The following is a 25,015-nucleotide window of genomic DNA, read 5'->3' as shown; positions in this document are numbered from 1 at the left end:
GATTTAATTTTTCACGGCTTTTTTTTTACGAATTCATAGGAAATTAATCCATTATTAATTATGGTTCTAGAACATATAAAATTTAAAGTTAACTTGCGTTTGTAGAATAAATAGATTCCCTTGGTGAAATGACATTTGTATCCCCGCAAGGCCTAACAGTCTAAATATTATATTTAAAAAACCATGCACACAAAATAACTAAATGCCTGTATGTGGTTGAAGTTGAAGTACAGTAAACATTTAGAATAGTTTTTTTCTCACATACCAGACAAATCATTAGCTTTGTTCATAGAACAAAAATACGAAACTGATTTGCACAAGGACGGTTGGCAATGCTGGAACTAGTTAGCTTTTCTTTATCCTCTACAAACGAATATCAAATGGTTTATAAGGGAAAGTCATGGTAGCTGTTTTGTCAACGGAAATGGTGCTGCTTGGTGGTATATCTACATACTAAATAGTCGACGGGTTTTCATTTATCATACGAATTCACTTATTTTTCAAGGTAATTTATTTGTCTATGGTGTAAGGTGTACTGGATCTAAATTAAAGTGGAAATGGAAGGCAAGATAACCAACTTGTATTTTTTTGTCACAGTCTTCTTTATTTCTTTGGTCTTGGAGAATGTTATGGTAGTATATAGAGGGCACATGCATGTTTTGACTAGAAATATTCTCTACTGCCAGAAAACTGTTCCAGCGGTTAGATGATTGCTTCAAACCATTTGAAAACATTGTACAAACAACAAATTAATAGTCAGCAACTAACATCTTCGCTACTACGAACTGCGTCTGACCAGTGGCAACGGTTTCTTACTGTACTACGAACAAAGCTAATACTATTGTGAAGAAGCAGATCACAGGAGAAACAACTATCCCTCCAGTGTTGTTTAGTGTAGTGTACAACATAAAAAAATAGGCAACTTGTATATTTTTCTTAATATGCGAATTTATAGAAGGCTTCCTCTTTTTTCAAATGCAAAAATTGGAAAAACGCCTCGTCTTATATTCAGATAAATACAGTATTTTTCATTTGGTAGTACCGTTATGGTCTTTAATCCTTCTACTTACAAATCACTGCGCAGTTTACAAGATGCGTTGTGATTAAATTTTTTATTATTACATTTTGGAATCTTGTGAACCAGGCCTAAAAACCGTCCTAACCGACAAAGCATCCAGTCAACTACACTCGGTGTCATTTTTAACTTTTAGTACATATAAATTCGAATTCTACTGATTACTTATGTCTGTAGTCCTTAATATCCTTAAGAAAAAACAATACAAAACAGTCTCTTATATACGTACATTAGATAGGAACATGAAGCAATAAGAAAAATACTTTCAATTCAATATAATGAGCTTTCTGTAATATATAGAATTGCAATATAATAAAAGAGGATCTGTAGTTGGGACAATATGTAAATGACACAGGACTATAAACTCAACTAGCTACTTTTGTGACTTAGTGTTCTTGCAATGTCACTAAATTAAGGAAAATGCATACACTATTGCATGTAGGAAGTCGAAATAATAAATATACGTTACTGGTTCACTTTTATTTATGTATTTATAACCTGCCTAAATGTTTATCAAACTAGCTTTTAACATTGGATTATAAGAGAAAATACAATGTACATATATTTTCACTTCTTTTAATTAAATATTAATTTTAAACCTAAACAGTACTTTTAAGAAATAATTGAAACTATAAGATTAATGCATGACAGCTGACAGATTTGGATTGTGTTCAAGTATTGCAGATCTAAATGTCTTGTTTTGTACCTCTTGGAGGAATCCTTGTAGTTCTTGTGGCCCTAAAAACCTTATATGTTACTAATCTTTCAGTATGACTCTTAAACTGTTTCTCTGCTATCTAAATTGTATTGCTGCATTATATTGATTCAAGGTGATTTGCACAATTTTTTAAATGTAATAAGATCGACAATTTTGTTGGTACAGAACATGTACAAACATAATGGTCACTATTTTATGTCGATTGCATAATATGAGTAAATTCAGAAACATTATTCTTCACATGGATGCTGTGGAAAGCACCTTTTCGTGGCAACAGCTCATATAATCTCACTGAGTATTGATGCCCTCTTCAAACACAATAATGAAATTCGTAGTGTACCACTGAATGAGGACACTCCAACCGACACACAGGACTCAAGCTGCTGCCGTGTCTTTGTACTTCGATGTCTCAATCAGTCTGCCGGTACTTAAATCTAAAGTAATTCACAAATGACTATGAAATCTTGCAACAGCTTGACTTCTGTGTGAAAGTGGTAAACAGGAAAGAAACAAAACACTCTCATTACAATAACTTGTCCACTTAACAGAAAATACAGTCATTACCTGAGGGAATAAACAGAATGATACAATCAATTGAGCTAAAGTTTGGAAGCAATACATTGTGGTCCTGACTGCTGGAATGAACAGAGGTTTTGTGCAGTCAGGATGGAACCCTTGACGTCACAAGCTGCAAGTTAAGCAGTGCGAAGAATGATGTGGACACCTGAATCGGTGGTCACTGGTTCACTCAGCTCTCCTACTTTCAGAGCAAATGCCGCTTGCTCGAACGGTCTTTGCATGGCACCTCTCCCGAACGGCCCGAGATCACCTCCTCTACGGGCGGAACTGCAGTCTGAGAATTTCTGTGCCAGTTCTGCAAAGGAGGCTCGGCCGGACACAATCTGTTCTCGATAAGCTGCAAAAATAAAATGTTGAGTCAAACTTATAACTATGCTTCTTTAAGGCCTTGGCAATATACAGTACAACCCCTTTTTAACGAGTCTCTGAGAAATTACTTTTTCCCCCCTTAAATAAAATGGGAAAGAAAGGCTAAAAATAACTAGTACTAACATGTGTTATATACAAAATGTTGTAATTATTAGACAGCGAAATTTAGGCAAAAACCTATTTTTTTCCTTGATACATACAGGCTTGAGATTTAATATTTACATTTTTCATGGAAATGTAAGTATAAATTAAGGGGTTTTATAGTGCCTAAAATGCCTATTTCGACGTTAGTGCCTATTTTTAAGTTTTTGCATTTTTCGTAACTGTTTACTGTTTTCTTAACATCCTGCACCGTTTATATTCCAAGATGGATAACAACAACTCCTTCCTAGCAGTGAACAACACAATAGAGAAGTACCTCTGGGCCACCCCTTCTCATTCTTACAATCTTTCAATCCTAAAATTCCAACTTTCAGTTGACCTGGGTAGCACAGTCGGTATAGTGCTGGCCTTCTGTGCTCGAGGTTGCGGGTTCGATCCCGGCCTAGATCAATGGCATTGAAGTGTGCATAAATGCGACAGGCTCGTGTCAGTAGATTTACTGGCATGTAAAAGAACTCCTGTGGGACAAATTATTATTATTATTACATCTTCCTCCATCTGTCAGCAATTTAACACAAACTCACTGGGTTGTACCCGAATAAGCTGTTATGTTTTATTTAATGACGCTCGCAACTGCAGAGGTTATATCAGCATTACTGGATGTGCTGGAATTTTGTCCCGCAGGAGTTCTTTTACATGCCAGTAAATCTACTGCCATGAGCCTGTCGCATTTAAGCACACTTAAATGCCATCGTCCTGGCCCGGGATCGAACCCGCAACCTTGGGCATAGAAGGCCAGTGCTATACCAACTTGCCAACCAGGTCGACCCCCGAATAAGCATTCTCTTACATTCCAAGACAGATAACAATCCCTTCTTTTTTTTCTCACCATTTGTAAGTACAGCAATGGGCGACACAATAGCCACAATAGGTGCTGATCATCTAATGTGAAGCAAACTATAGAAATGTGATTGGTGACTCTTAGTGACATCCTTTAAAAAAAAAAAAAGGCCTACAGAGCCTAAATAAAGGAGTTTAAGAGCCTATTTTAGGCGTCTAAAATGCCACTTTTTAGGGCCTAAAATTTCGCTCTCTAGTAATTATTTAATCAGGACTACAATTATTATTTACAATACATGTCATTATAATATTTTATAACTCTTCAAATTGTGAGGCACGAATGTTTTTCCATTTGCTTGAACCTGACACGAGGCTTTACTATATTTCCTGCCATTAGAAAGTTTGTTAATCCTATTGTGGTGATCAAGGAATGGAACTCGGCTGTATAGACCAGGTGCGTGTACACTTTCATGTATGAGTCGGAAACATGCCATTGCCAAATTATGCAGACTTTCAGCCTAATTTCCTAATTAACCACGCACTTAATTATAAAACGCATTCAGTGGTTTTTAATTTATTTTAATGTATTCTATTGCCCCCTTCATTCTGCAGAGTTATATCACTTCCATCCTGTACTGAATAATATATAAATCACTAATATGCGAATTTAAAATGAGGCAGTGGAACAAGTGGACAGCTTCAAATACTTGGGTGTACTATAAGCAGTAACATGAGCAGCTGCCAGGAAGACGAAAGGAGGATAGCATTAACTATTTGTACTAAATGAGTTGCTTTTACTATATTCCAATTTATTTTACTTTCTTTTTTTTTCTATTATGGTATTATTTTCATGTTGTGTAGTGTCGATTTTATTATGTTATTATTATTATTATTATTATTATTATTATTATTATTATTTTTGTAATATGTTAGTATTCTGTTCTTTAACTTTTTGTTAAATTTTCACTGCTTGTATACTTTGTGACCTGGTAGAGTGTAAGAGAAGGCCCTATGGCCTTAACTCTGCCAGTATAAATAAAGAAATAAAGAAGAAAGAAAGAGGATAGCAAGGGCAAAGGAAGCTTTTAACAGAAAAAGAAGCATCTTGTCCGGACCTCCTCTGGAAAAAGAACTAAGGAAGAGACTAATGAAGTGCTTCGTGTGACACTGTATGGGGCAAAAACATGGATATTACGACAAAGTGGTCCACACCTGTGGAGTAATGGTCAGTGCATCTGGCCGCGAAACCAGGTGGCCTGGGTTCGATTCCCGGTCGGGGCAAGTTACCTGGTTGAGTTTTTTTCCGAGGTTTTCCCTCAACCCAATATGAGCAAATGCTGGGTAACTTTCGGTGCTGGACCCCGGACTCATTTCACCGGCATTATCACCTTCATTTCATTCAGACACTAAATAACCAAAGCTGTTGATAAAGCATCGTAAAATAACCTACTAAAATAAAAAAAAAATAAACGACAAAGTGAAGAGAAATGACTAGAACCATTAATTGAAATGTAATATGGAGAAGAATGGAACGTGTAAAATGGACAGGCAGAATAAGAAATGAAGCTGTGTTGGAAAGAGTGGGTGAAGAAAGAAACTGCCTATTGAAGGATGCACTGGAAGGAATGGTGAAAAGGTAGAAAGTTCAGGGCAGGAGAAGATATCAGATGATAGGCAACATTAAAATATATGGATCATATACGGAGAAGAGGGAAGATGGAAGAATGCTGGGATTACAGTGGAAGACCTGCTCTTAGGCAGAAAACTATGAATGAATGAATATAAGTCTCTTACACTTCACAAGGTCCAAAGCTTCTTCTTTGGTACGAGTTATCTCTTCTTCTCTCCATGATGACGGCCTTCGAGAGTTCTGATGTTTCACCAACAAATGACTACATTGGACTTGGTCAGGTCCACTACTTGACACTGGCTCTGCTGGTTTTTCTGGACGATCCCATTGACTCTCCTTGGTGTATACATTGAGATAGTAGTGTTGACCTGCAATAAAATTGAAATATTTATAACTATACAGTAAACAAATATTTTCATCATGGCATGTTCTGACCTGAAAGACAATTATCTTGAGGACTGTAGTGGGCTGACAACAATATCCATAGAAAATACATATCCAGGTTGGGGCTGCCAACAACAAGTGTAGGCTTTGTGCTCAAGAAGAGATCTGTGATTTATTATTTAGCCTCAAATCTGAATTGTTTGGTATCATAAATCTGGGACAGAGAATCTCACGAAAAGGAATTATAATAGAACTCTAGAACACTATATTCTTAGAAACGTTAGGAAGTTTGGGAATTGAAATGGATGAGGGGAAATTTAAAAGAGTGGCTAGTTGATTAATATAGATACTGGTAGAAGTTTATGGTAAAGAAGCAAATCTTGGAAAATGATGTAGGAAAAATAATATTAGTGAGTGTAATTACAATTTTTTTTAGGTAGTTCATTATTTGTGTTGCTTGAGGTTGAATGAAATTGAAACTCATGTCAAGATTTAGCAAGATTATTAAAATGATGTGTATTAAGAAGAAGAGGATCCCAGTGAGTAAAACCTTGAGAAAGTTGAGTGTTAAATAGGTATAGCGATTTTATTTTTTTTTTTAATTAGGCGGGGGGGGGGGGTTAGGAAAATTTTAGTATACTGATTTTAAATAGGATAGACAGTTAAAATTTAAGAACGATATTTTGCAACAGTAATAATGATCAATAGAATATACTGTATGAAAAATTGGAGATTGTTGCAATGACTTGAAACATATAAAATGTAAAAGGCTAAAGTAGGAAGAGTAAGATGGGATGTCGGAAGACCGTAATTATAGATAAATTATGTTAGGAAGAATAGAATGCAGGAAGGAACATGGGTGGATTGTGATCTGGGAGGAGAAAATACAGATGGTGGATATTTAGGATTAGTAAGGAGAAATGAACTGTTGGAGTTAAGTTAAACTCAGGATTAGTGGAGTTATTAAACAGACTGTCGATATTTCATATTAATTGCAGGAAAATGTAATATAAAGTTATGGTGGAACCCATCTACAGCAATGTGGTGATACATCATAACTGTTATAGATGTTATAACTGATATCTCTATCCAGTGCTTTTGCTTCAGTAAAGTCTCATTTTACAAACCTATGGATCAACAATTGGCTCGCTTCTGACAAAGGAAAAATTTTACAGTCTGTACTTAAGAAACCAAATGACCTGAAAATGTACAAAAACTTGCCCAGACATGTTCAAACATTTTTAACAAGAGCCAGAACAGGGCACATGGTCAGCACATCGATTTCCCAAGCCGATGAAACTGGTAAGATAAAGTGATTATTTTACTCATCACAGCTCCCCATTTTTTTTATCACAGTGCTGATTAGGCATCGGTCCCATACACTCATATGAGAATGCATTCCCCATGAAGACTCAAATCAGTATGTATTACATATCGTCACTTTTACTTTTTAACTTGCTCTAGAATATGCCATTAGGAAAGTCCAGGAAAATGGAGAGGGTCTGGAATTGAAAGGTTACATGAGCTGCTTGCTTATGTGGATGACATGAACATGTTAGGAGAAAATCCACAAACTATTAGGGAAAATATGGGAATTTTACTTGAAGCAATAAGGAGATAGGTTTGGAAGTAAATCCCGAAAAAAACAAAACATAACGATTATGTCTCGTAACCAGAACATGGTACGAAATGGGAATATAAAAATTGGAAATTTACCCTTTGTAAAGGTGGAAAAATACAAATATCTTCGATTAACAGTAACAAATATGAATGAGAAGGAAATTAAACGCAGAATAAATATGGGAAATGCCTGCTATTATTCAGATGAGAAGCTTTTGTCATCCTGTCTGCTTTTAAGAAAACTGAAAGTTAGAATTTATAACACAATTATATTACTGGTTGTTCTGTATGGTTGTGAAACTTGGACTCTCACTCTGAGAGAGAAATTCTGTATGGCTGTGAAACTTGGACTCTCACTCTGAGAGAGAAATAGAGGTTAAGGGTGTTCGAGAATAAGGTGCTTAGGAAAATATTTGGGGCTAAGAGGGATGAAGTTACAGGAGAATGGAGAAAGTTACATAATGCAGAACTGCATGCATTGTATTCTTCACATAACATAATAAGTAAGAAACATTAAATCCAGATGTCTGAGATGTGCAGGGCATGTAGCATGTATGTGTGAATCCAGAAATGCATATAGTGTTAATTGGAAGACCTGAGGGAAAAAGAATTATGGGGAGGTCGATAGGTACATGGAAGGATAATATTAAAATGGATTTGAGGGAGGTGAGATATGATGGTAAGGACTGGATTAATCTTGCTCAGTATAGGGATCGATGTCGGGCTTATATGAGGGCAGCAATGAAACTCTGGGTTCTTTAAAAGCCATTTAAGTAAGTGAGTAAGTATTACATACCGTCAGTCCAAAGCATGAAATCTTAAACTACGTAATGTCCTATATTGTCTTCAGTGGAAAAATCCCTAAAGGAAGCCAAGCCCCACAATGAATTGTCAAGTTACTGATGATACTCTGAGGCATTTAATTTACGAACAGTGGCTGTCAATTGGAAAATCCATTTGTAATAATCCCAGTAAGTTTAGATTAGATTATTCATTACATTCTAGGAATTCTGGTACATGTATCTAGGGACAACTGAATATAGAAAAAGTCAGAAAAAAAAACTTACACCAGGTACATGATAAATAGACACCTACGTATACTTCAACAGGACAAAACAAAGCAAAGCTATCTGTCACAGGTTTTGAGAGGTCTTTTGAGTCGCAGGATGTTAAGACTCGAAACTCACGAGACCAATCGATAGTGAGTAGCAATACGAATGTCAAACAGAGTTTCTAGGAAAAAACCTAATAAAGAACTAAAATTAATTTATATAATATAAAGTAAATGAACATAGATAACTTTTGAGAGCAGATTAAATAGATTTTAATTGTCTGTTAATAATTTTATAATGTAAATGGTAGAGAATTGAAAACTTTATGCATTCACATCGTATTTATCGGTGTAGACACTGAATATGCACCCCAAAATTTAAAGCAGTTTTCTTAGAAAAGAAACTAAAATGGAAGAAAAAAGTAAGGTGATCAATAATAATAATAATAATAATAATAATAATAATAATAATAATAATAATAATAATACATCTTTCTGGCAATATATCTCAGGGAAGCTGATGGCTTAAGAAGCTCATTTTAATGTCGTATATTGATGTTATGTACACCATCTCATTCTAGTGCCGAGGTCATGGAAGGCATGGGGCTCTACCTCCATGCCCCCCAAGTGCCTTCATGGCATGTTACGGGGATACCTTTATATTGATGTTATGAATTTATCTTAATTATCTACCTAGGGCATCCTTAAGTAAAATACATATTCGCAAAGAAGGGTTTGTATTTGGTACTTTTGAAGTAAAGGTTTACAAGAATCTGTTTTATAATATTGCACTGGCCATCCTGTCTGTTTCACCTAAACCCCATTTCAGATTGAAAGGAATTTCAAATGTAATTCAAATTACCGTATTTCTGCGCAGACCACATGATCTAATCATTAAGAAAAGGCCAAAGGCCTAAAGTAATCAAATAGCAGTATTTCCCTTCCTGTAACTAACTACAAATAAACGCCAAAAATATGTAATTGAATTTAGAACACTAGATTGAAATATGATAACAGACACTAACAAAATATCTTATTTTAAGTTGGAATATACACATTTTATAAATGAAAAATTCTTTATGAAAGTTATTTCATACCAGATGTGACACTGTGAAGTTTAATTCAGATGTATATGAATTGTACACACTAACTGCCTTACAGTTCTAATGTTACTATTGTATGTATGACAGAATATTCACAGAATATCAGACTTTCTATATGTGTTACAAACTGAGAGAAAACAGGATAATTTATTGTTCTGGATGCGACTAAATTGTGCGTGAGGTTTACAATTAAGTGAAGAAAAATTAAAATCTATAAAACTTCCTATTTATACACTCTTTTCACTTCATTCTTTTAATAAAATACTGCATCTTGAAGGGAGAAATTTTTACAAAAGATAATGAAGGTACTAAAAAGTGAAGTTCTCACTAATGACTGTACCTCGTTAAAACTTAGAGATTCGGAAAAAAAGTGGTCCATGTTATGTACTAATCACTTTGCTCCAGAGAAGGAATTCAGTGCTCTTTGTTAGGAAAGGATCTCAAAACAATTTTTGTTCGTGTTAATGATGGGATAATAGCAGTCCCAGATGTTGATTTCGAAATTTCTTATGGGAGAGTTCAGTACAATAAATAATAATACAGAAATATGTTAAATGCATGATCATAGTATTTCCACCGTCAGTAGATCTGCGAGATATTTGACAAACTGTTACAAACCATCAATTATCTCGTGAAATCTACCTGCACGTCAGGGGAAGAAAAAAAGTGGACTGAGAAGCTTCCCTCACTATTCTTCTATTTGTAGCTAGCAAGCTCACTTACCCCCACTATAAGGTACTTACAATATGGTATGGCACACACAAGCACTTAGTTTCACGAGATAACGAATAACCTATAAAAGATATGGTTAATAACAAAGAATGGAAGAACCAAATGAAAGTACTGGAAATAGGAGGAGAAAAGTATGAAAATGTAGATAATTGTAAATAATCTGGAATTCTCTCTATTGTTAAGAATTGTGTGCATTAAAAGCTAAGAATTGTAACAGTGTAAGAAAAATGGTAGTCTCTTGGGAAAGTTACTAGGCATGGTTGAGAAATTTATTGAGAATAAAGTTGTCACATGATACACTCTAATACTGTGCTACTGCATACTGCTTCAGTGTTATAAGCATTGTTGTCTGATACCAGCTTGCTTCTTATGTAGTCAATAGGAGACTCAAAGCTCGAGTCTAAGCTATGCCAGTGGCTAAATAGATTTGGAATTAATCAGTTTTTTTGGTGGCATCTTTCAACCTTGGTGAAATTCAAATATCAAATATCAATGCTTGCTTAGTGAGTACAATGCTTTCATTTGCTCATCTAGAGTAAAATTAAATTTTAAATGAGCTAAATGTAACAAACCACTAGCCTAATGTCTAATGAATATAACATTTCTGTAACAGACAATTTAAGAGAGCTTTGCATGTCATTACTATGTTATCACGTAAATAATGTTGATGTTTGCACTTTTCCAAACATTTACATAAAATAATGTATAAATTGGTAGAAGTGGGACTGCCTCTGGGCAGTGTATTTTCTGTAGTGTTGTGACATTATTAGTTGAAACCAATAAGTAGAATTACAATTTTGAGAACCTTTTTTGATAGAAACGATGTCAAAATTAGGGGCTGAACAAATGAGAACATGGCATAAAAAAGCGTGCAAATGAAAAAAAAAAGTAGACTGAAAAAAGTGCGAAAATGCAAGGGGGGGGGGGATAAGCTTTTTCTGCCTTCTTTCCTACAGTTTGATTACCAATGTAAATGGTGAATGTATGTTCCCCTACACCACCAACAATCGATGAACTATTAAATGCAACGTCTGGTGCAACTGGTGTCAGTGATTTAGAATTAAATCGTACTTTATCATATTTTTTTTCTATATGCTTCATTTTTTATATCTTAATTTCGGTGTCATAAACCAATTGTTTCATTTATAATTTCTGAAGAGTATCGAGCATAAAAGTGTTAAATTTAATCCTATTGTCTTTCACTGTACAAAGATTAAAAGAGATGACTACACATTTACAGCTGATATGTTTTTCTGCTGCATACAGACTCTATATATTCCTTTTTTAAAATTAGATTGACCAGAAAAACAGGCTCAGGATCTTCAAACTGGAGCATAAGGTAAACTTGTACTTAAAGCATAAAAGAAAAATTTTGGAGTAAACATAGAACAAAAATTTTAAACATGGAATGAGATGGGAAAACAGATGATGTCCAAAGATCTGTCACAATCTCTCTACAAAATACATGTCTTCAAGTGAACACTGGGTGCCATGTACTTAAACTGTACTTAAGGTTTAGCTGAAAACATTCTTAAAAGTAGAATATAATACAGAAATATATCGCAAACAGTAAAGAGAGTGGGTTTTTATTCATATCATGCAAGAGAAAACAAACATATTTCCATGTACAACTCTTTATTTCATGCATCAATAAGTACTTCACTTCATTCTCCAATTACAATAATTATTCTAATAATCTTAAACATAGGGCTAGAAATAGGATGACGCATCATTTTGGTATCTTCTTCTTCTTAATGCCACAAGTGATGACCCAAGTGTTGGTGTCAGCTGTAGGAACTGCGATTGTACTTGCTTGGGATTCCATGGAGTTGATCTCTTGACAACAAGATACATGATGCAGATTTCCTTTTGTTTTCTACTCTAATGAAAATATTGATTTTTTTTTTAATTACGAAGGAACAATCAATAGATGTTTACTACAAAAAAACCTGAATGTTCATGTTGTAATTCAATTTCTTCAAAACTCTTGTATACAGGGTGTTTCAGAATTCCTATTACAAACTTCTAGGGGTTGTAGAGGGGACTAAGTAGATAGAGTTTTGATTAGGAACCCATGTCTGGAAATGTATTGTAAAAGGTAAAGATATCCCCGTAACATGCCATGAAGGCACTTGGGGGGCATGGAGATAGAGCCCAATGCTTTCGATGACTTCGGCACTAGAATGAGGAGGTGTGGTCGGCACCACGCTCTGACCGCCTTTTACTCCCGGGAAAGACTTGGTACTCAATTTTATAGGAGGCTGAGTGAACCTCGGGGCCGTTCTGAAAGTTTGGCAACGAGAAAAAATCCTGTCACCACCTGGGATCGAACCCTGGACCTTCCAGTCCGTAGCCAGCTGCTCTACCAACTGAGCTACCCGGCCACCAGAAATGTATTGTTTCGATGCAAAATAAATTTGAAGATCGATTCGATTTAAAATCTCCTGCTTCACGGTATGCAAACAAAATGGGCTGAGGGCGACTTCTGCAGTCCCCTGATATTGTCTGTCTTCCGTTTACAATCAGTTCTACAGAGTCAGCTTTCACATCAGTTGTGTTCGGTCATTGAGCAGTACAGGACGAGACAGCAGTCCCCTGGTATTGTCTCTCTCGTTCTGTACTGCTCAATGACTGATGCGAAAGCCGACTCCGTACAACTGATTGTAAACAGAAGACAGACAATAGCAGAGGACTGTTGTCTCGTCCTGTACTGCTCATTGACTGAATTGCAACTGATGTGAAAGCCGATTCCGTAGAACTAATTGTAAACAAGAGATATGATATCAAGAGACTGCAGAAGTCGCTCTCAGCCCATTTTGTTTGCGTACCGTGAAGTGGGAGATTTTAAATCGAATCGATCTTCAAACTTAGTTTGCACTGAAGCAATACATTTCCGGACATGGGTTGCCAATCAAACTACTTAGTCCCCTCTATAACCCTTAGAAGTTTGTAATAGGAACTATGAAACACCCTGTATAAAGGGTAAAATTAAATTGAATTAGGTGCTGCAAATATGCCCATATTACACTTGTGGAAGTTATCCTCAACATGTATGGAGTGTTTTATTACAGGTAAAGAACTCCCTTTAAGCCGTATGGAGATAGAGCTCCATGCTGTCATGATTTTTGTATTTTATTTTTATTTTACTGGGTTATTTTACGACGCTGTATCAACATCTAGGTTATTTAGCGTCTGAATGAAATAAAGGTAATAATGCCGGTGAAATGAGTCCGGGGTCCAGCACCGAAAGTTACCCAGCATTTGCTCGTATTGGGTTGAGGGAAAACCCCGGAAAAAACCTCAACCAGGTAACTTGTCCCAACTGGGATTCGAACCCGGGCCACCTGGTTTCGCAGCCAGACGTGCTGACTGTTACTCCACAGGTGTGGACATGATTTTTGTACTAGATTGAGGTGGTGTAATGGCATCACACCCTCACAGCCTTCTACACCTGGGAAAAATCAGGTACTCAATTTGACAGGAGCCTGAATGGGGCAGTTATGGAAGCTGTGGCAATGAGAAATATCCCGTCACCAACAGGGATCGAACCCAGAACCTTCCAGTCCATAGCTAGTTGTTCTACCAACTGAATTGCTTTACAAATGATTGGAAAAGTATTAATTTTATATAGTCATGTGTGCTTAATGTAGAAGCAGAAAAATTATCACGAAAGGATCATCATACATTATGCATTATGTTGTACAGACCCAGGAACAAAACTTGGGCCACCTGAATTTTCAAAGTTCTAGTTACAACATACTGCGGATGCTCAATGCTTGGAAAATTCAAGTAGCCCAAATTTTGTTTCTGGGTTTGTAGAGTACATCTCCCTTATCACTATGCAACACTTACTCCTGCAGTTATGAGTTTCGTTTATGCACCTCGTGCTGTGTATGCTGGTTAAGATCAACTATACGATGACACAGGACAAACACAAGGCTATTGGGCTCACCCAATCACTATGGATGGGAGTTGAGTTTTCTGATGGGTGTGGCAGTCAGTACAAGCAGCATGGTGATCGTGTGATATGAATGATCTCTCTCAGTTTACTATTCAACAGTCTGAGTCACTACCTCTACCCAACAAGTACAATCAAGATTTGGATAGAATTTTTCAGGCGTAAAAGTTCTTAGTCATCCTATTTGAAAATTCACAGAGAGAAGAAATATATATATTTTACATTTTGGCGGGTATTTAACTGTTTGTCATTCATCCATATGAAGCCAGTTGTGGTTATTTTATGATGCTTTATCAGCATCTTAGGTTACTTAATGTCTGAATGAGATGAAGGTGATAATGCCGGTGAAATGAGTCCGGGGTCCAGCACCCATAGTTATCAGTAGCGTAGTGTCAATGTAAGCTAAAAAGCTCAGCTTCCCCAGTTAATAATAATTTCATAATAAACCTGCAGTTTATGGACAAAATTATTTATTAATTTTAATAGAATTTATATTTACGCATTAAATATTGTGATGCGGCAGGTCAGGATGATTTGTGATGCAGCAGTAAACAAGAAGCCTGCACACACCAGCTTCCAAGCTGACTGGTTTCTTCTGTGTGAAACTAGCTTTAACATTTAAAGTAAGTAGTTTCCGAGTTATCCCTTTTCGTCAGTTGTGTTCAGTTGAAGTGTTAGTGTGCATTGTGGCTGATATAATAAATAATAAGTGAAATAACAGTTCCTGACACTAATTTACTTGAATTTTTTAGGACAATTGTATTATCAAGACTGACTTACGAACAAAAGTGTGATCTAAAAAACAAATGACCGACTCCCTTGCTGTCAATGAAGGACACACTCAAAATACAGACGCACACTTACGTAATGATACTAATACTGTATCTATTGACCGTTAATATTGTGATTTATCTAAGTATGACAGGGAGTGAGTGAATGTTATACGTATACGTGTCTATTTGTTAGAGATATGTGTAAACCATGATTTACTATATACTATTTGAGATCATGCCTTATTGGTGTTACAAGGTTCCAACCAATCTTTGACTGCTGACTTGACATTGACTACTATTTATTTTAAGACTATATTTTTGTAATACGTTTTCTCATATTGCATGAAAGACAACTTGAGTTAGCTTCCCCTGCTCAAAATTTCATGCTACGGCACTGATAGTTACCAAGCATTTGCTCATATTGGGTTGAGGGAAAACCCTGGAAAAACCTCAATCAGGTAACTTGCCCCAATCGGGAATCGAACCCGGGTCACCTGGTTTTGCGGCCAGATGCACTAACCGTTACTCCACAGTATGGACAGCCAGTTGTGTAGACCAATTTACTAACAGAGTCGTTGCCAAGGGTGCGCCATGGGAGGCTGGTCTATGCTATACCCGCAATGAGATGAGATGATATGAAGATTTGTTACAATGCCATAGGGAAACTGGAGCTCCCAGAGAAAACCTCAGTGTGTAACACAAGCTTGTTCAAAATTAGAGGTGCACTGGGGATCAAACCCAGGCACACAGGGGAAATGTATATAACAATTAACAGAATAACAGAAAGTATAGAAAGAGAATTATTATACATTATGTAGAACATTTTAAACTAAATCTACATATTTTATTTATATTTTTAATATTATGACAACAATTAGTGTTAATATTATTCATTGTTCGATACATTTAACACTTATAATCACTGAGTAACTTTATGATATCTTTACTGTGTTAACTTTTGCAATTTATTACTTTGGACAATGAAGCATACCACTTCGAAACTAGTCAGCCAGATAAATGGCAAAAGTTAACACAGTAAAATATCATACAGTTATTCAGTAGTAACTCCCGAGATTCTATTTTGACTTCTTTGCTGGCAACATAACAAAAGACTATCACAGCTGCAGACAATGAAAATAATACTGCTTAGCAATAAGGAAATCAGGCACACTGTATATTTGGAAATACTACAAAAATAACTTCAGAGGTTGAAAACTAATGCTGTAATTGTTTGGTTGTATACTAACCATCCTTTATTAAAAATAAAATAATCAAAGGAATTTGACTGATAAAGATGCATCACCCTAGTTCTACCCTGCTCGTACAAGATGGTATCAAGAATATTCCAGACTGGAGCCACTATGCCTAAATCAGTTGTAGTGCACCATACTGCTAGATGGTAGTACTGGCATATATTGTAAGTCAATGTATCAAGCTAAGCTAAGTGGAAACGATATTCCCCATCATGCATGTATATGTTGATTTTTTTAAGATGATAAAAAAGAAACGATGCAACAAATGTTGTGTGAATCTAAGAAAAAGTCAAATACAGATCATGGAAAAGCTCGAACAAGTGTTAAGTGAGCAAACTCTTCGTTTCAAAGAGGTGCTTAATGGTATATGAGATGCAAAGCCAGTAAACCATCAGCTGATGATAACCACACAGGGAGAGACTGTGGCCAAAAGAACTCCTCAAAATGTCTTTATAAAAAAAAATCACCAGCTCATCCATGAGTATTGACATTAGACTATTCATAGCCTTTGTGATATGTGAAAATAGATTATGAGACATGTCAGAAAATTCCGACTTCTACTGGCTGTTTCACATGACAATGCCTTGACTCACAAATCACTCAAAACTCACAAGCAAACATTCTCATGGGGGGGAGGGGGGAGGCAGACAAAAAAGTAATTTTTTTTTTTCTTTCATCATTTTAGTAATGTTAAAATAAGTGTTTACAAATTTTGGCCATTTGAGTGCAATTACGAGGGCTCCCAAGAAAGTAAGTTTCCCTGGGGCTAGTTACAGAAAGAAAACAGAATTTCATGAAAAGATTTATTGGAACAGATACAGCAATTGAACTATTTTTCAACATATTCCCCACCCGAATTGAGGCATTTCTTGTATCATGGGATCAACAGAGAAGTGCAAACGGTTGTCACACACTGTTTCTGATCCCAGGTGGCACACTTCTATGACTCAAGGATACAAAAAAGTTGACCCCACGGTGTGGCAAATGTCTCATTTCCAGTGGAGAATATGTTGAAACTGTTCTCAAAAACACTTAGCTGAAAGGGCGTCGTTTCGACACCAATGAGTAGTAGGTTATTTTACGATGCTTTATCAACAGCTTATGTTATTTAGCGTCTGAATGAGGTGAAGGTAATAATGCCAGTGAAATGAATCCGGGGTCCAGCACCGAAAGTTATGCAGCATTTGCTCATATTGGGTTGAGGGAAAACCTCAACCAGGTAACTTGTCCCAACTGGGAATCGAACCCAGGGCACCTGGTTTCGTGACCAGACGCGCTAGCAGTTACTCCACAGGCGTGGACACACCAATGAGGACACCTACAAGGAATCATGGATGGTGCTTAACAGTCTCTACGAAATGAGCTTCCAGAATGTTTTCCAGGGATGGAGGAAGCACTGGGAATGATGTATCCATTTGCAAGGGAAATAGGTACTTTGGGTGATGCTGCCAACAGGAGCTATAGTGAGTTTTTAATTCTTTATGGCACCAGTCCAGAATATTTTCGATACCGCCTCATATATTCTACAGTATACCACAATCAATCAAGTGCTCTAACTACAATTACAGAAAGAAAAAAAAAACCATTCTATTTGATGGAGATGGACGTACATAATAAAACACTTGTGACGATTGTAGTTAATATACCTACTGTGTGAAACCATAACATTTAGGTAAATAAAAGTCTTAAGTGAGACAAAGAATCTTGCATTTATTCCACAAATAGCTTACTTCATTTTTGGGAGCAAAATCTATCAGAACCTGGTTGGTCATTGTTTCTAAATGTGACAGATATCAGGAGTGAAAATTAAAAATCAGCCCTTTTATTAAGCACGTCGTAGTTTAGTTTGAAAGATGCTGGATTTCGAAAACTAAATTTGAATATGGACAACAGCATTGTATGATGTTATTTTCCTATAGGGGAGGGAGGACTCATTTTGATCACCTTTCCCCCGTGCTCACCATCAAAAAGATGCATCATATTAAAAAGACATGCTCTTGTTTATCATGATGTTATAGTATTGTAAAAAAAAAAAGGTCAATTATATTAATTTCAATTAAAAAACATCGCCCAAATTATAGAGGTCACTCTCATCAACAATAACACTGACTTCTCAGTACTGCTGAAAAACACAAGGCGAGAAGAGACTGCAAATTTGTGATTTACGACAATATAAGCTATTGAATATGATGCAATAACGAAGTATCTGAAATTAAACATATTTGAAAAATTACATCCTAGGAAATGCAGAAGGAAATTATCATATCTGGCTAGGATAAGTAACTTGCAATTATATTGGTGGGGGGGGGGGGAATCTTCCCTATAAATGCCACTAATAAATAATAGGTCTAATCCGTGACATGACAGCCCATGAAGGGCTAAAGCCGACCAGCCAGCTACTGGCCTCACATCCACATGCCTCAGCAGAGGTAAACGATCAGAACGTAGGTATTGTGTGGTTAGCACGACTGTCCCCCCAGCCATTACAGCTGGTTTCCGCAACTGGATTTCCCTATCATAGCTCCCCAAATTCATCATGATGCTGGATGGGCACCAGTCCCATACACTGACCGAAATTTCATGCGAAACCAGTCACTTATAGCACTTATTTTTCTCTGGTATCTTTTAACTACAGATTACTGAATTATTACATTAAACCGAAACTGTTTGGAATGAAAGTTTTTTTTTTTATATATTTTATTACAATAACGAGGCACACAATTAAGGCATAATTCTGCAAGCTGGAAGGTTGCGAGTTCGATTCCTGATGGGGGGGGGCCATGGATTTTTTCCATTGCTGTAATTCTTCCGACCACACTATGGTCCTGGGGTTTATTCAGCCTGTAATGAAAATGAATCCCAGTGTATTTCCTTGGGAGTAAAGGCAGTAGACATGTAGGACTGACATCCCTACTGCCCTTAATGTTGACTGTCAGTACAGGTAGGAGCCTTAACCTTCTGCCAGCCTGAGTGCCTTTACGGCCTATAATGGGGATGACTTTTATTACAATAGTAACTCAAAATCAAATTTCAGACCACAAACGAACTCAAACTTTTACATTTTATCATTTCTTCACAAAGAAAAGTTTTCGAAGTTACTTTTCTACTTTACTGCAAGGAACCGAATTTTTTTTAAAGAAGACCAATGGTACAATAAGATTATCAAGATTGTGAACTCAATTTTCACTAGTGTTTAGATTTTTTATATTGTAGTTTAGTCAACTGTCCAAAGATACGTATTATGGATTGTAAACTTAACATAACTATACAGTATATTGTTACAGATTTACTGTAAATGATTTGAAGTAATGGAATTTTATTACTGTTCTATACTTATTCACTTACAAATGGCTTTAGAGAACCTGGAGGTTCATTGCCACCCTCAGTCCCTATCCTGAGCAAGATTAATCCAGTTCCTACCATCATATCCCACCTCCCTTAAATTTATTATTGTTCTATAGTCGTAGTAATACATTTGTTTCGTATATTTATTGTGTAAAATTAATTTCGTAACTATTTACTTTTATTGGCTGTGGGCTTACAGCATTTGACACGCAGTAGTAGTAGTAGTAGTAGTAGTAGTAGTAGTAGTAGCAGCAGTAGTAGTAGTAGTAGCAGCAGTAGTAGTAGTAGTAGTAGTAGTAGTAGCAGCAGCAGTAGTAGTAGTAGTAGTAGTAGTAGCAGCAGCAGTAGTAGTAGCAGCAGCAGTAGTAGCAGCAGTAGCAGCAGCAGCAGCAGCAGCAGCAGCAGTAGTAGTAGTAGTAGTAGTAGTAGTAGTAGTAGTAGTAGTAGATCAGCAGTAGTAGTAGTAGCAGTAGTAGTAGCAGCAGTAGTAGTAGCAGTAGCAGCAGCAGTAGTAGTAGTAGTATCAGCAGTAGTAGTAGTAGTAGTAGTAGTAGTAGTAGTAGTAGTAGTATCATCTGATCATGGGGACTGTGTTGTGCAGTGTTTTACCCTCCGCTGGTTTGTATTTCCGTAAATATTGCGAGTTGAAGGTTAGTTTAGGTTAGGTTAGATGAGGGATAGCTAAGTGACAAGAGACCGAGGAATGTGACAAATTTGGAGTGGGTTATATGAGGGGATAGCTAAGTGACAGCAGACCAAGGAGTGACAAGGTTAGAGTGGGTCAGATGAGGCACAGAAAAGTGATAGGAGACCAAGGACTGTGACAAGATTAAAGTGGGTTAGATAAGAGAAGTGACAGGAGGCTGAGGAATGTGATAAGGTTAGACTGGGTTAGATGAGGCACAGATAAGTGATAAGAGACTAAGGACTGTGACAAGGTTACAGTGGGTTAGATGAGAGAAGTGATAGGAGGCCGAGGAATGTGATAAGGTTAGAGTGGGTTAGATGAGGCACAGGTAAGTGATAAGAGACCAAGGACTGTGACAAGATTACAGTGGGTTAGATGAGAGAAGTGACAGGAGACTGAGGAATGTGATAAGGTTAGACTGGGTTAGATGAGGCACAGATAAGTGACAGGAGACCAAGGACTGTGACAAGGTTAGTCACAGGGGTCGGAACTGTCTCCTCACATATGCTCACGTTGCGCTGAAGGAAATAAATACCACTAATTTAAAAATCATGTAATGTTATAATATTTAGTGCATTTTTCATTCTTTTTCACGGTAAAGGCAATAGAGATGTAATCTAGTGGCAAGAAGATGCTCGAGAGACTGTAAACTTGCCACAAACAAAGTTTTCTCCACAAATAATAGTGGCATGGAGTAGGCCTATAAAGACAATGTTTAGTTTAATTCATTTTCAGATATATGGAATTCTGATTTTTAACTCGCACATCATATGAATTTAAAAAACCGTAACTTGGACCAAACAATCTACTTGAAAACGGAGTGCTAAAAGAAATAATTACGTGGGCATGATCATTAGAATTTTTTATTCGCTGCAGCTATTAATAATACGTATTCTTTATTTCAATTTCATACAACATTAATTATGTATATTGCTTATTTCAATATATTTCAATTACATGTCATTTTCGAAGACCACTGCTCTGTAACTGAAAGCTAGCCTATGATTAGCATTCATTCATTTCGCACAGGCGGCCGTGGTATGTAGATTGCAAGCTTGTTGCGAGCCATTGTTTGGAGAAAAACAAGACGAATCGGGATCACGAATGCGTGGGAATTTGAAAGCCCAAGGTCATTGGCACCAATCTCCACAATGCTAGTTGCAATGTGTGTTGTGAGTCAACAAAACGCTATATACGACTGATTACGATTACGAAAGCAGTGAGTGCATATATCGTTAGCCTGAAATGTGCATATGATATTTTATTTTGTTGATGGTACTGTGATCGTAGTAATGCAATAGCTATTTTCGGAGATCATGAAGTTTCAGAAATTGCATTTAAATGGTGGTAAATCGTCTCATTTTACGGAAGGCAACTTTTTTTTTTTTAATCATGGTAATATAGCCTAAATGATACCGTGAATTTCTTATAGAATGTTTTGAATCAATAATTTGGAAGGCACTAACGTAACTACTTATACATATACATTGCACTGCACCATTTACTGTTGCCCACAAAGAAACCGACCTGATTTTCAAAGAATGGGGAAGAATTAGGTCTACAGATCATGATAAACCACATTCCATTTACGATCGTGATGGAAACAATTGAGAACGCAATATAAAATTACCATTCTTAAAAAAAAAGTACGGTCGCCACCACATTCTTATTCATAAAATGACTATGAAAAAAAACTATGGGAAGGGTACTGCATATATGAAAAGAATATGAGGGTGCATAAATTAGAGTGATTTTTCCATCTTTAGTACATGAATATTAAAGTATTTTTCGAGAAATTTTTTCACACCATTACATACTTCCCTTCAAGAGTGCTGTTGTACTTATCGCAGTTAAGTTTTTCAAACAGAGATGGCGCAAAGATGCTTTAATGCATGGCATATACAAAATTCAAAACAAACCTTACGGTCACTTCATTAACATATTAATTTCGAAACTGTCCATGAGGAAATGTGAATTTAAGGCTACATTCTACAATATTGGTTTATTAGGAAACAACCCTCTCATACAGAGTAATAAACAAGTTAACAAAATGCATACTTATATACTCAACGTGGATTTGTGGACGTTACGAGTAACGTATTTTAATAATTAAAAAATTGAAAATGTCTCCGGAATAATGATGTCCCCCGACACATTGTTTCCGTTAACATTTATGAAAATACAATACTCTGTGTTGTGCGTTAATACAAGTATACGTGGTGTATATTTCAGACAATCCATAGCATTTACATACGCCAACTTATCGATCCACTGGACGCTACCAACGATATCTAACCGCTAGAGGTATTTACGTGAACGAAAACAATAATTCATATCGATGCAACTCAATACAAGAAATATAAATTGCAGAAAGTGAAAATAATTTTAAGAAACACACCAGTAGACCTGCTTAAACGCTTTTCCCACCCAGACGGCAACTCTTCCTCCGCCATTGTTGAACCGGAAGTCAACTGAATTTGTGAGCGAACTGGTAGCTTGAAAACGTGGAGAAGTGAAGAACGAAATCCGTTTCGGAACTTGAACCAGGTTTTGAAAGTGCCAACTATGTATGAAAGCCAGCATTCTATTGGTGTAGACTCCACAAATCCAACTGTACATCAAATGTAGTGCTACCAATGAAACATATTGTTAGACTATGTCTACAGTTCAGTATACTGTGACGAAAAAGCAGTAGGCACACACTTCGGTGACGAAAGTATCAGCTGGCGGTTCATTGTATTGGTGTGTCAGCACTTGTCGCGAGTTTAGTGTTATATTCCAGCGACAAATTGTTATTAGGAGCGCGTATATCACCGATCGGACGTAAGTTATTCTTATTTTGAAATATCCTAGTATTTATTTAGTTCGTATATCTTTTATAAAAAAGGGGTATTCGTATTTGAGTGATGTAAACAAAGTAGGACAACCAATTTTGACATTTGACAGGGTTGACTACATCCTACATATTTGTGTGGGTTATGTACAGATGAGATCATTGTTGGGAGTGTATATCTCTATTGCATGTTATGTGAAATATAACCTGGTTATAAGTGAAGTACTGTTTCTTAAGGTTAAGTTATCATTGGTACTTCTGATTAATACTTTCGTAAATAATACATAAATTGAACGTGAAACAAGTAAATAATGAAAAATAATACGCGTTTATGTATCTGAACTTGTGTGTCAAAATCTATAACATTAAATTGTTATATTCATTTAAAACGAGTTATAAATAATTGGCTGTTGCCACATCACCCACGTCCATATACCATGAAGGGAAAGTAGAGCAGGTGTAAGATAAGAGACACGGTGTGTGGAGATATTCCGACGTGTCATTTAGGAGGCCGTGCATGCGTGGTAACTAAACTGCTGACTTCCTAAAAAATGCGAACTATTATGGGAAATGAAGAAGTCACTGGAATTCTTGACCTCGTTTCAATCGTAAAATTTTGATGACTTGAGGACCGCCGGACACATCGATTATTATTGTACTCATTTTAATTCTTTCGTGGAAATTTGTCAGAAGACGAAGCCAAAAAAAGGTTCCATTTAGAAAAAAAAAATATATTTCCATCAATACTTTCATGTGTAACGGTTACCTGCGACAATAATAAACATTTGAATTTCGCCTATGTCACGTGACTAGCCTGTTCAATTAAGGCCGCCAACACTTGACAGACGACAGATTTTTCGAAACAGTCGCCATTTTAGTCGTGCGTTGAATTTGCTAATTATAATTAAGGTATGTTTTGAGTGACATCTGCAGTCTAAGTATATTCCCTGGCGGGCGTGGCCCCATGACGTCAGTCTGGTTCGATTCCCGCTCCATTTATGGTGGACAGCAACTCGTGGAGTCCCACAATGTTGTAGCAGTTTTATTGTTGTTAAAAGTAATGGAATCAAAGTACTCCCCTGACCTACAGGCTTCTCTGCATGACTTGAAAAAGAATTCATATTTCTATTGGCGTCTGTTCAGAACAACCAAACAACCTATAGACTATTAAATTGTTAATATACGTTATAAGATGTATCAAAATAAAATCGGAAATCCCGTAGGATTTGACAGTTTCTCATTTTATGTTATATTTTTTTTAAGTTGTCTTGATTCACAAGCACCTTGTCATTAAATTTAATAAAACGATAGCAGACAAGATAACTGATCTTTCGAATTACGCCACGATACTTTTATAGGCCAATAGCCTATTGAGTAAGTCTCTCGTTAATTGGTCCGCGGGCATGAAGTGTTCTGTAGCATGTAGTTTCTTTAATGCTTTGGCATTTCTTTAGTTTTTATTTAACTACTTAGATGTAAGTAACGGGTGATAAAACTGGCAAATATTGTCTCAGCGTATTTTATGTGGTAGTAAGTAAAGTATGTAAATAATGACATAGGCCTATATACTTATTTCTTGGTTTAATCTCCTTTTCCCTCTCTTACAAGCCACTGCAGGAAGGCGAGGGAAAATCACTTAATCACATATTAAACATCTCACAAGTACCGGGCCTCCCAGGTCATGGGGTTAGCATGGCACAGGGCTACTGCAGAGACATCGCAGGACAAACACCAGAGTCGCGTGAACGGAAGATAAATTTCTTCCATTGCGCACGCCGGAAATCGAACCTCGAACCACTTTGTCGGGAAGCGTACGCGCAATCCAAATAGCCACAACGGCGGTCATGGCACATATTAACTACAACAATGACTGTAGTTTATTATATTTTCAGACGTTCATTCATTAATACGTACGTTGCCAATCAAACGATGTATGCAATGGAGGAGAAAGTAACTGCCAAA

The 25,015-nt window shown here is 36.5% G+C and overlaps 2 protein-coding genes across 3 annotated transcripts in view; one reads left to right on the top strand and one right to left on the bottom strand.

Annotated features, from left to right (window-relative positions):
* Window positions 1–1,540: 1,540 nt before the first annotated feature.
* Window positions 1,541–22,731, bottom strand: LOC138691977 (putative peptidyl-prolyl cis-trans isomerase dodo). The gene is made up of 3 exons (XM_069814683.1): window positions 22,619–22,731; window positions 5,478–5,681; window positions 1,541–2,709 (listed from the first exon to the last, which is right to left on the bottom strand). Exons 1-3 carry the CDS (start codon window positions 22,671–22,673, stop codon window positions 2,489–2,491), a joined length of 480 nt encoding a protein of 159 aa, XP_069670784.1. The 5' UTR covers window positions 22,674–22,731; the 3' UTR covers window positions 1,541–2,488.
* Window positions 22,732–22,907: 176 nt separating this feature from the next.
* The window catches only part of Evi5 (ecotropic viral integration site 5), a 349,793-nt gene continuing 347,685 nt past the window's right edge, over window positions 22,908–25,015 (top strand). For both annotated transcript variants that reach the window (XM_069814642.1, XM_069814634.1), the window contains exon 1: window positions 22,908–23,043. The gene's annotated coding sequence lies outside the window, so the exon portion shown is untranslated. The remainder of the gene's footprint in view (window positions 23,044–25,015) is intronic.

The sequence above is a fragment of the Periplaneta americana genome, chromosome 2, assembly GCF_040183065.1.
Source record: "Periplaneta americana isolate PAMFEO1 chromosome 2, P.americana_PAMFEO1_priV1, whole genome shotgun sequence".
Lineage (NCBI taxonomy): Eukaryota > Metazoa > Arthropoda > Insecta > Blattodea > Blattidae > Periplaneta > Periplaneta americana.
Note: the sequence above shows the minus strand (reverse complement) of the source record. Positions and strands in the feature narration are given on the sequence as shown.